At 46.5% G+C, this 12,353-nt stretch overlaps 1 protein-coding gene across 3 annotated transcripts in view; it reads right to left on the minus strand.

Annotated features, from left to right (window-relative positions):
• Positions 1-6,602: 6,602 nt before the first annotated feature.
• Positions 6,603-12,353, minus strand: part of Tnrc6a (trinucleotide repeat containing adaptor 6A) — a 208,528-nt gene continuing 202,777 nt past the window's right edge. For all 3 annotated transcript variants that reach the window (XM_008849205.3, XM_008849202.2, XM_008849204.3), the window contains 4 exons: positions 11,237-11,458; positions 9,709-9,779; positions 9,093-9,232; positions 6,603-8,586 (listed from right to left, as the gene is read on the minus strand). In XM_008849205.3, coding sequence (XP_008847427.1) covers positions 8,211-8,586; positions 9,093-9,232; positions 9,709-9,779; positions 11,237-11,458 — 809 coding nt within the window. In that variant the 3' untranslated portion in view covers positions 6,603-8,210. The remainder of the gene's footprint in view (positions 8,587-9,092; positions 9,233-9,708; positions 9,780-11,236; positions 11,459-12,353) is intronic.

Here is a 12,353-nt window from a genome sequence, read left to right on the forward strand (position 1 = left end):
CTCAAGAACTGGGCAACTAACAGGTTTTTAGCCTCTCGGGTGTGAGACAACTGTTCTTAGAACATTTCTAAAGTAAGCTAATAAATTCTTTATAGAATTTCTATATATCAGAACACTTCTTTATGAACATATAAAAATTCCATCCTATCACTTCTGTTCCTCTAGAAAGTACTAATACAACCAGGTTTCTAACACATGATACAGGGAGTGCACACCAAGCCTCAGGGAATAGAGGGCCAGGGCCCTTCAGCACAGACAGCCAACCTCAGTCCTTTCAATCTGAGGATTCTAAGTAGGAGGATAACCTAGACTACACAGTCTTAAAAGTACCAAAAAAGGGGGCTGGAGAAATGGCTCGGTGGTTAAAAGCACTGACTGCTCTTACAAAGGACCTGGGTTCGATTCCCAGCACCCACATGGCAGCTACAAACCATCCTTAACTCCAGTTCCAGGGGAATCTGAAGCCCTCTTCTGACCTCCATGGCATTGCACGACACGGGTGCACTCACATACATGCAGGCAATACACTCATACACATAAAAATAATAAAATATTTTTTAAAAAAGCCCTTGCTAGCCCTATCAGTGGTTAGCACTGGCTGCTCTTTCAGAGGACCCAGATTCAATTCCCAGAACCCACATGTCAGCTAACAACCATCCATAACTCTAGTTCCAAGGGATCCAATGCCCTCTTCTGGCCTCCGTGGGCACTGAACGCATAACTTCACTTACATACACACAGACATAACACACATACACATAAAATAAAAATAAATTTCAAAATTTTGCTGGCTCTTGTTCCCCCCAGACTCTCCTACAAGGAGGTATGTGGAGACTGGCCAGGCATAGGGAAACCTCAAGCCAAAAACAGGGAGGAAAGGCCGGAAGCCCTGAGGGTCCCAACAGGCAGATGAGGCCAGAGGTCAACAGGAGCAGAGCACGTGTGGCCTCTAGGCTGTGGAAAATTCAGGATGCCACCCAAAGGCTTGGCAGCTGGGAGGTGGCCTGCTGTGACTCGCTGTTCCTACAGTTGGAACTGATAGATTTGTTGGTTCCATGACAGGTCCTGGTGATGGAGGGCTTGGTGTTTTGACTGCTGTACAGGATCCTGGAATTTACGTTGAGTGATGATAAGGGCATATTGAACTATACACATGCACATGTGCACTCATGTACACATACACACATGTATAAATCAACTGGGGATGTAGCTCAGTAGTAGACTGCTTGCATAGCATGCCCATATCCAGCACTCCAGAGTAAAAAATGTTTATATTTTTGTTTTGAGAATTTCATAAAATGCTTGATCCTACTCAGACCCCCTCCCCCCTTCACACCTACCTTACTACCCCTCTCAGGGACATGCTCTATAATTTTTTTAAGGTTTATCAAGTCTAATTTGTGTGCCCAAATGTTCTTCCATATGGGTCCTTCCCCTGAAGTCTGTCAACCTTCCCAGCATCACACCCTTAAGGAAGATGGACTTCCCGTCTCCCGGCACCTATCAGTTGCCAGTAGCTGCTCAGGACTGAGGCTTTTGCTCACTTCCCCTTCTCCATGCTGGGTTTTGTCTGGCTCGAGGCTGCATAGGTCCTATGCATGCTGTCGCCATCGCTGTGAGTTTATGAGTAACTGCCTGATGTTTGGAAAACACCATCTCCTTGTAGTCATGGAGTTTTTGTTCTTGAAGTAAGCCAACTTTTTGTTTTTTGGTTTTTGAGACACAGTCTACCTATAGCCCCAGTTGGACTGGAATTCGCTATGTAGACCAGGCTGCCCATGCTGTGCTGAAGGAAAAATAAGGCTGGCTTGGGAATATGCCTTGCAGGAAATGGCAGGCAAAAAGTTAGGTGGATGGCAGGACCCCAGATGACGGCAGATTGCAGCACATGCTGAAAGGAATAAAGCTCGGAAGCACCAAGTCCAGTGAACTGAGTGGCACAGGCAGTCCTCACAGGCAAACAGCACCGAGGAGCCCGCCTCTGCCCTGGATGCCTGCCCCTCTCCTTCTCAGGCTGGCCTTTCCCTATCCCCATGGTTCCATCCCAGACATCCTTCCAGGCCTGCTTTCCTCAGCTGCTTTCTCCGGGTGCAGCTGCTGCATCACACCACCCAGCCGTCTGCTCAGAGGCACCCCTTACAAGGGAGTGTGCAGGGGTTTTTTGTTTTGTTTTTGAAATTTGAGACAGGGTGTCAGGTACCTCGGCCTGGTATGTAGCCAAAGGTGCCCTTTAGCTTTGGATCCTCCTGCCTCCTTTTCCCAAGAGCTGGGACTACAAACTCTACTATGCCCAGTTTATTCGGTGCTGGCTATCAAACCCAGGGCTTCAGGCACGCTAGGCAAGTACTCCAACTGAGCTACATCCATTCCCCTTTTGACTTTTTTTGAGACAGTGTTTTTCGGTAGCTCTAGCTGGCCTGGAACTTGGTATGTAGACCAGGCTGGCCTCAATCTCAGAGAGCCAGCCACCTGCCTCTGCCTCCCGAGAGCCAGGATTAAAGACATGTGCTACCATGCCCTGCGCCTTTTGGCTTTTTGAGACAGGTTACTGCTATGTAGCTCAGGCTGGTCTCAAATTTGTGGCAATCCTACCTCAGCTTGCCAAGTGCTGGGATTACAGACATGTACCACCATGTTCAGTAGGAGCCTCATTTCAGTCCCCACTACATGGGGCGTGGGGCGTAAGGAGTGAGGGGAGGGTGGGAAGTCATTATTGGCAGGTTTGGAATACAGAGTAACAGGGAAAGTTAACCTATCACAGTTCTTTAGGGTGACAAGATAAGTCAGAATCACAGATCAGGGAAGCTGTCCCTGTGCAGTGGTCTGTCTCCAGTACGGAGTCTGCGTGGTAAGAGCACTGACAATTTTCTACCTTCAATTTTTACAGGTCTCTATTGAGAGTTCAGTGTGTGTATTTGTATTCTGTGAGTCTTCTGTAGCTCTTTTATATCAGGCAGCAATTTTCTGTATACAGTAATGACATCAACTTTCTTTTGTAAAAGAAATGGATTTTTTTAAATGTTCAATGTTTTGCTAGTATACATCAAGTGCACTAGTGTATGTGATACCCACAAAGGCCAGAAGAGGGCGTTGGATCCCCAGAAATGGAATTACAGACGGTTGGTTGCTACCATATGGGGGCTGGGAAATGAAACTGGGCCGTTAAGAGCAGCAATGCTCTTAACCTCTGAGCCATCTCTCCAGCACCGAGATGTTGATTTTAATTTTTAAAATCTTTTAGAAAATATTTTATGTGTATGCATGTATTGCCTGCATGTAGGTAAGTGCACCCATGTCACGCAATGCCCACAGAGGACAGAAGAGGCTTTTGGATCCCCTGGGACTGGAGTTATGGACAGTTGTTAGCTGCCATGTGGGTGCTGAAATTCAAACCCAAGTCTTCTGCAAGAACAGTGTTCTTAACTGCTGAGCCATCTCTCCAGCCCCAAGATGTTGATTTTTAAAAACTACAAAACTTGCTGGGTGTGGTGGCTCACGCCTTTAATCCCAGCACTTGGGAGGCAGAGGCAGGTGGATCTTTCTGAGTTCGAGGTCAGCCTGGTCTACATACTGAGTTCTAGGACAGCTGGGGCTACAAAGAGACCCCGTCTCAAAAAAGACAAAAACAACAACAACAAAACTATGAAACTGGGGGCTAGAGAGATGGCTCAGCAACGAGGAGCGCTGACTGTTCTTGCAGAGGACCCAGGTTGGATTCCCAGCACCAACATGGTGGCTAACAACCATCCCTAATTCCAGTTCCAGGGGCTCCAACACTCTCTTCTGGCCTCCCTGGTCACTGCACACATATGGTGCACTTACATGAGGGAAAACACTCATACACATAAAATTGAAATAAGTAAAAAAAAATTTTACTTATTAAAATTAATAAATTAAAATTTCAAGTGACTTAGCAGACTGTGCAGCCTGCTTCATCCAAGTCATTAGGTTTAGGGTTGTGGATACTCTTATCTTTGCTACCCAGAGCTCATCCTGCACTGCCCTGCAGGTGCGTGCATCTCCCGGTGTCTTCCCACCTGCCCCTGGGTCAGCACCACCAGGAAGGACACAGCATCCTTGACTTGGGTAGGGATGCATGCTCAAGGTTGCAGGCAGTTCCTCTCTGTCCCCTCACCAGGGACTGGCTCCATGCAATGCTTTAATGTGTCAGCCACTGGAAAAGAGGCTCTTCAGCTCTGCTTCTGAAAGTGAGGTCTGTGGGTCCTACCTGCATCCTGCTGTGGAGTTTCTGCATGGGCTTTTGGAAGAAAAGTGTTAACTGCCTATTTAAAACATTTTTAGATGAAAAGATGGGATTGTATCAGAATGCAACATCTGTATGCAGTTCAACCTAAAATTAAAGCTAAACAACTCTGGGGCTGGGTGGGGAGATGGCTCAGGGGATAAAAGTGCTTGCTGTGCAAGTATGAAGACCTGAATTCAGCTCCCCAGCACCCATGGAAAAGCAAGTTATGGCTACGCATGCCTGTAAACCCAGCACTGGGTGCAGAGACAGATGGGCAGACAGGAGGATAGTTGGGGCTTGCTTACCAGTCTGCCTGGCCAAAAGACAGCAAGCTCCAGATTTAGTGAAAGGCTCCTATCTTGAAGGGACAAGCTACAAAGTAAGACAGCCGGCATTGTCCTCTGATCTCTACACATGTGTATGGGTGTGTATAAAGCATGCAAGTGCATGCGTGCACACACACACACACACACACACACACACACGCTTTGAATGCCAGCATTGGGGAGGCAGAGGTAGGCAGATCTCTGAGACCAAGGACAACCTGGTCTACATATTGAGTTCCAAGCCAGGTGAAGTTACAGGGAGACGGTCTCAAAAAAGGCTTAAAAGAAAGCCAAACAATCTGCCCCTACAGCCCATGGGACCCACATCCTTCCTCCTCTACCTAATTCTGCGGAGATGCTGGACAGGTGTGTGTTGAATTGAGAACAAGTGAAGAGTCCTCTGCAGAAGGCTCACAGTTATTCTCCCCATTGCTGGAAATGCCAAATACGACCCAGAAACCCACTGAAGTGAAAAAGCCAAGTCCCATAAGAGGATTTCCAGGGGCTTCATTTGGATTCTGGAGGCCCCTGTAATGGAATCCGAGAATCGTAACACAAGACCTGAACTTCGAAGAATCCAAGTAGCTGAATGTCACACATGCTGCTCAGCACAGCCTCTACTATCTTGGATGCACAGTCCTTCCTCTCCACCTCCATCTTCATACCCGTGTCACTACAGTTGCTCTGGCCTGCCAAGGACCTCAATCTCCTTCCCTGCTTCATCCACTTGCACCTGTAGCGTGGCACCATCAAGTCTATTGCCCTCAAATGTTAACATGTAGTGAACACTCCTCACAATTCTTAATCGACAGTTACTATGCCTGACCAGGCAGGTTATACAGTGGGGCTCACTGACTCTTGGGGGTCAATGACCAGGAAGGAACTATATGGTTCTGAAGCAAGCAGTGGTGAGAAGGGTCTGATCTGCAGAGGGACAAGCAAGCACAGGGTGAAGTGGCCTTGTCTGCAGACTAGGCAGGCTCTGCTACAGAGGGAGGAGAGGTGGTAGAACGGCTCAGGGTAGAGCGGAGAACACAGCAGCGGAGTAGAGCCAGGAGCATGCCCCATCATGCCTGAGCCACTGGGTTACCCAGTTCAGATTCCCAAAGGCCATGAGTGCCTGCAGTCCATCCACTGGAGACACAGGCTTGTGAGAGGTGATGGCCCAGACTGAGGTGAAAGCCACTGGCAGAGATTCAGGGTGATTCACAGTGATAATCACTTAGGAAGAGAGCCGTAATTAAGGTTGAGGCAAAAATCAAAAACCACTCAAAAATTTTTAAATCAAACACTTTATTTCCACATTACAAGCGCAAAAAACTCCCAAACACTTTTGAACAATACAATTAACGCAGTTATGAAGTCAGTTATATACTGCTCAAAGCCCCAGAAGGTCACTCAGCTTAACATTCCAAACATCTCCAGACATGGTTTTTCAAAGCTACCTTTGGTTTTTGGAAAAACCAGTATGGAAGTCAATATACAGCGAATGCAGTGAACATTTGCTTAGATTACAGTGTCCAAAAACACTAGCTACGCCTGGCACACTGGAGCGTGGTTTGAAGTCTACACTGAAATACAGACACAAGTTCTGCCCCAGGGCTCCTGCAATGAGGAGGAGCGAGGGGCGCAGGGAAGAAAGGCCAGTCCAGGCGTGGCGTTTCCCATAGTGTGACAGAGGTATGAGAGGTTAACACTAGTACGCTGTCAAGTCATTAAGCTTCATGTTCCAAATGGTGTCCTGCTGAGGCTTGAGATGGGCACAAATGGTGGGGAAGATGAAGTCACAGAAGAGCTTTTGAGCAACAAGATCCCAAAGATGCTCAGAGGGTAGGAAGGAGCTAGCTACAGTTTCCCATTGTCCTCACATTATTTCAGGGTGAAATTGTGGATAGGTTCGGATAAAATGTTCAAATATTTGCTTAGTTTTTAATCTGTTGCTCTATGAGGACCCTCATATACAGCAACTTTGTAACTTTCATTATAAAAAAGAGCCTACAAATAAATTCACAAAAAAGAGACAATTAATGTTGAGCAGCCAAAAAAGTCATGGTTTATTATATGAAGAAATTTCATAATTCAAACACAACCAAACTGTACATTTACAATCACATTCTATTTGTAAACAGTTAAAAGCCACTGACTTCTTTTGCATCTTAGGACACAAACAGTTAGAATCAAGGCAATGAAATGATGGCAAATTCTGTACTGTTAAAATTTTACCCTTGTTTAGTCTCTCTTCTTTGACTAAGCAAGCATTATAATACCTTTTGTGGGCAAAAAGGGGGGGGTGGAAGAAAGAAATTTTAAGGTGGTGTAACTCGTTAGTTTGCAACAACATTTAAGATTTTCTTTATACAACGAACAACTCTGTAAGCCCAATACCTTGGTTACAGTATGCATAGTTACTGATTTCGGCTTTAAGGTACAACAGTTAAACATGAACACAGTCACAAGAGAGCAGAGACATCGAGAGCCACTGATGGGGTTACAAAAAATTACCTAGTGATTATTAGCAAACCATCATCACTCACTAATAAAAAGACAGCATCTGAAAGCAAAACACCAACTCCAGCTTGAAGCTTTTTTTTTCTTCCTTTTTTTTCTTTTTGGCAGAGAAAATTCTTTAACAGAGCTAAAAGTTGGGGGGGTTTTCCTATAAGAAACTACAAGGACATTTTCTTTTAACTGGGGAACTGGTTTTCCTGAGAACCATGCTCTTTGATTTAGGACAGGAATAGAAAAACAAAAGAACATGGCCAAACGCTGCTCCTTTTTCCCAGAGATAGAAAGCATCTTTTAAATCACCCTCCTTTTTTTTTTTTTTTTTGTCTTTTAATTTTTTTTTAAATGATGGAAGAGTAAACATTTTTTTTTTTCTCAAAAAACAAACAAAAAAATCTGTAAACAAGAAGGTTCACCGTGGGAACCTTCAAAACAAAATGGAAAGCCTATTCAAAGTGCAGGGCCCGTCCTGGGTGGCAGGTGGGCTGCAAGTCACAGCTGTGGCCACAGTTTTTCAAACTGCAGAGCGAAAATTCTTTAGTTTTACAACATGAAAAAACTGGTGCAATACTTTCATTAATGATCCTACGTCAGTATCTTAGCGATCTTTCAAACCCCACGATACCACAGTAAGGTAGGCAACATCAAGGCAGAGTAGAGAGCGCACACCTTTAAGGACATCCTTGAGTAAACACTTACACTGGAACAGCTGCCCCCCCATATTGCCGATTAGACGGAGAGAACATCACTCAGTGCAAAGGTAAAAGCTCATACATCATCAGCCCAAAATGGTTTTGCAAAATAATAAAAATAAAATAAAAGGTAGGGTGGGGGATGGAAATGAAGGAAAGAATCGGAAGGCTAAACATGATGAATAGACACAAGTGAGCTCATTCCACACGGTTAGCATGTATGGCGCTATTTGGGAGTGTAATAGATAGATACCCTTTCACATTATAATATTGGCCTGCATGATTCAAGTATTCAAACTGATATGTTTTGGGGAAAACAAAGTGGAAAATGTGCAGAAAATAGCTGTTCCCACAGGTGGCCCCGGCTGCAGGCGGCGAGCCCAACTTAGTGCTCCTTCCTTTCGCATCTTGAGGTCACAGTTTCTGAGTCTAACTACCCGGTTACATGGACTCTCCACCCCCACCCAGGTGGTCAACAGAAAGAAAAGCATTAATGGGGGATGGGCTGCTAATTCCCCGGGGGTCGCTGCTGCTTGGGGGACCCCACAGGCTTGTGGAATAATGTGGGGTCCCCCAGAGGGAAGTGCCATGAAGGTCTCCACAGTTAGTTCCCGACAGCCCAGCACCATTCCAGTGATTGAGATCGGTCCGGCTGGAGAATGAGTGGGAACAGTCGAGGGAGCCCAGCCGGCTCTGGCTGGACCCAAGAGACTGCCAGCCAGGAGAAGGGGTCAGAGACTGACTTTGTGCAAAGAAACGACTGATCTCCTCTTCACTGGCAAACTCAGCGAGAATAGTAGTGTTCCCCAGTACACACCTAAGGAGAGGGCACAGACATGAGAAAGCCTGCGGGCTGCACGGCTTCACAGACTCAAGGAGTGGTGGGGCACCAGGGATCGGGATGCCCACCAAGGGAGCATGGACCCGGAGACAGCACTGAGCGCAGATGGGCCTGCTCCCCGACCGCAGTGAACTTCCCAAAGAGAATCATTAGGGGTGTCCAGACCATGTCTGTCTCCTGCAGACAATGCAAGGGGTTCTCCAGGCCTTGAGTTTTTTGTGTTTATTTTGATGTTAGGGTCTTATGTTACCCAGGCTGGCCTCCAACTCCTGGACTCAAGCACTCCCTTCACTTCAGCCTCTCAAAGAGAGAAGACTGCAGGCTCCACGGCCATGTGACCAGGTCTGCTCTGCCCTCAGCTGACCACAGCACTAATGCTACAGCTGTTGGGAGGCACCTTGGCTGGCATAATGCAGACTCTGGGCTGGGCTTCCACCCACGGCTCCCCCAGATCCTCCCCACAGAAGCCCTGGGAAACTTACATGTGCAGAGACTTTTGTGCCTTCACTACCTCTTCTTTTGAACTGTAACGGACCAGAGCATTTCCATGTGGGAGGTTCAGGTGGAATGTAATCAGCGGGCCATGCTGCATGCACAGGGTACGCAGAGTTGAGCCATCAATCTAGACAGACAGGCTGTAGTTAGGGGTGCAATTCCAGGTGGGACCTCTGGTTCTTTCTCTCATGCAAGGTTTGGCAAGCCCAAGAGCTACATATTTAGCCATGATCCCAGCTGTGGCTTATCTTTTCTCCCCCACGCTGAGTACAGGACCTCAAGGCACTGCTCCCTGGAGGAGTAGGAGGGTGGCCTAGGGGCTAAGAAAGTGCTCAAATGTCAAAGAGCAGGCCAGGGCTCTCAAAGTGCAGTACAAAAACCACCTACAGGAATTCATGTGAGTTCTCACACACCCACAGACTCAGCTCAGCACTACTGTGTCAGTATTGGGTAAGATCCCAGAATCTGCATTTTGGTGGCTCCCCTACATATAGGAGGAAAAGCACTGGAGCAGGCCTGAAGCTGTAAATACGGACCTCTGCTCAGCCTTCAACAGAACAGGGAGGTGTTCCTGTGCCCACACCAGGTATACAGCCTGCTTACCTGAGGTGTGAGGTTTTTCAGAACAAGCCAATTCGTTATTCTCCCTGAGCTGCTCTCACCCCAGCTGGAACCTAACAAAGAAAAAGGACAGTCAGTTTTCCACCACGGTGGCTGAGGGACTGTTGAGAACCAACAGCCAAGTCAGATGACAATTAACTCAGGTCACTGGGACTCCTGGCTCCCTTCTCTTCTGCCTACTTGCCTACTGTAACTTATAGGTCTGGACCTTAGCTCATTCCAGCCTGGACCAAGAACTAAGTCCCAGCACGGGTGGCTCTACCTGAAGAGTGGGCTCAGTTGCTCCCAGCTCAGTACCAGGAAGCAGTAAGCCACAGCACTCAGTATCTCTCTAGCATCTTTTCATTTATGAAAAACCACCTCTAAATGGTGCCACCAGTGGAAGGCCTCAGGTAAGTCTCTCTACTGTGTCTCCCCAGATGGGAAGTTCCAGGGGGACTGAAGAGCTCACCATTACTAGACATTCTTTGCTTCTGTTTGGGTCACCACCTGAGTTCTCTACCTGGCCTCCCTACTTGACCTCAGGGCAAACACTCTCCCTCCAGCAAAGGAACTTTATAAAAAAATGTCTATTATTTTTATGTGTATGACTGTATTGTCTGCATGTAAGGGTGCCTATGTCATGCAGTATCTGTGGAGGTCAGAAAAGGGCATCAGATCCCCTGGAGTTAAGAGACAGCTGTTATCTGCCATGTAGGTGCTGGGAACTGAACCCAGATCCTCTGCAAGAGCAGCCAGTGCTCTTAACTGCTGAACCACCTCTCCAGCCCCCAAAGGAACTTTTAAACATGATCAAGAGTCATTAGTCCTCCACAACCACTTACAGGTGCCTCACAAACATGTCACTGCTGTTTTCCTGTGATAATCTGGCCTATGCCTGGTGGACAGCATCCTTTCACTCTCAAACGTCTGCTTTAACAATAAAACTTTATGGTCATTCCAGGGATAGGCCAAGCAACCAATCCAACAAGCCCACTCTCCAAGGCTTAGCTGGGCTGCTCTCCCATACCTTCCCCAGTCTCACTGATGGCTTTTAGCTTGTATAGCAGTCTTATTTTGCAAGTCTGTTATGAGCAAGAAACTGACACACATTTTAAGATGTATTCCTGAGGAATTTCTCAAAGGAGATTACTACCCTATTAGCATTTGTCTTTGGGTACTGTTTTTATTTATTTACTCACTGATTATTTATTTAGACAGGGGTCTCATGCAGAGGGTAATAATGACCTCCTCCTATCTAATCTTCCTGCCACCACTCCCCTAGTGCTGAGATTACAGGCATGCACCACTAGAGGCTTTGTAAACATTCTTAAGGAACCAGGTCAAGACTCACAAAGATAATGAAATTGTATAATGTAGCAATGAACTGGGAATCCAGTTTAAGCTTGTTCTACCTTACAGAGGGTAACACAACAGCTGATTGTCTGGGACTCTGCTAAATTAGATGGCTGGTACTGGTTAGTATTCAGCAAATAGCCCATAACCAAACATGATAGGCACTGCATCCTACCTGGGGTGTATCTGGCGTCAGAATTCCCCCATCCTCCACCTACACGAAGAGGAGAATTATCCCACGTAGACAAGGGTGGCTTCTGACCGGTCAGCCCTGGAGGTGGGCGGGACGGAGCAGTGATGTTTTTAGGTGGCAAAGGAACCTTCCACAGCTCATGAGCCAGAGAGGTGTTTGTAACTGAGCCAGGAGGCCATGTCGATTTGGAGTCACTATTTCTGGCTACTCAGAGGAGAAAGGGGAAAAAAAAAAAAAAAAACACGAAGGGAAAAAAATTTGAAGGTGGCATGTTTAAGAGAAAATTATACAATGATAACATCCACTGTCCCACGAAAAAGTGATCCCAACAAAACAAAAGCTCTAAGACCCTGAATCCTAGTGAAGTGACGGAATACAAACGACCCCAAGGAAACTTCCTTCAAGACTTATGCTCCTCATCTGCTATAAAGTCTCAAGACTTTTTAGGCCATTGTATAAAACTGCATTCTAACTGAAATCACAACAAAAACATGGGACTTAAATTGCTGTCAGATGCAACTGTGATCTCCTAACCCAACTGAGTTGCTCAAAACAGACACATAGACCAGTAAGCACACTAGAGCCCATCATCATACTCATGAGAGGAAAACTACAGACGTTACCCAACTCAAGGGAGGTGTCGTGGTTGCCTGCTTCCTTGCTCGGCGCTGGGCTGCCAAGCCAGTGTGCTCTTGCTGTCTCTGATCCTGACATATACAGTAGTGGATCAGAGAGGTAAGTAATTTGCCTAGAAGTCTAATCCACAGCCAGGATGCAAACCTACACCTTTTCCAGCTTAAGAACAAAAGGAATGAGAAGATGTGCTCACTTCTTGTCCACTCATGCTGCCTCAGAGCAGCAGAAATAACAGGATGTGCATCAACGGGGCACAGTCAACTGTGCCAAAGACATGGGGGAACAAAGAAGGCTGGGACTCCATCTTCAACTGTCGAACATTCATGAAGTTACAAAGTGTGAGCGTTACAAACTCTGTGGCTGCAGGAAGCCGCATGGAAACGCAGAGCCACAGTCATCTAATCAATTCTTGGAGCATATTAAAATTCCTGTTTCCTGCACTTTACATAAGCATTATAGTCTG

This window comes from Nannospalax galili, unplaced genomic scaffold (genome assembly GCF_000622305.1).
Source record: "Nannospalax galili isolate Female #2095 unplaced genomic scaffold, S.galili_v1.0 scaffold84, whole genome shotgun sequence".
Lineage (NCBI taxonomy): Eukaryota > Metazoa > Chordata > Mammalia > Rodentia > Spalacidae > Nannospalax > Nannospalax galili.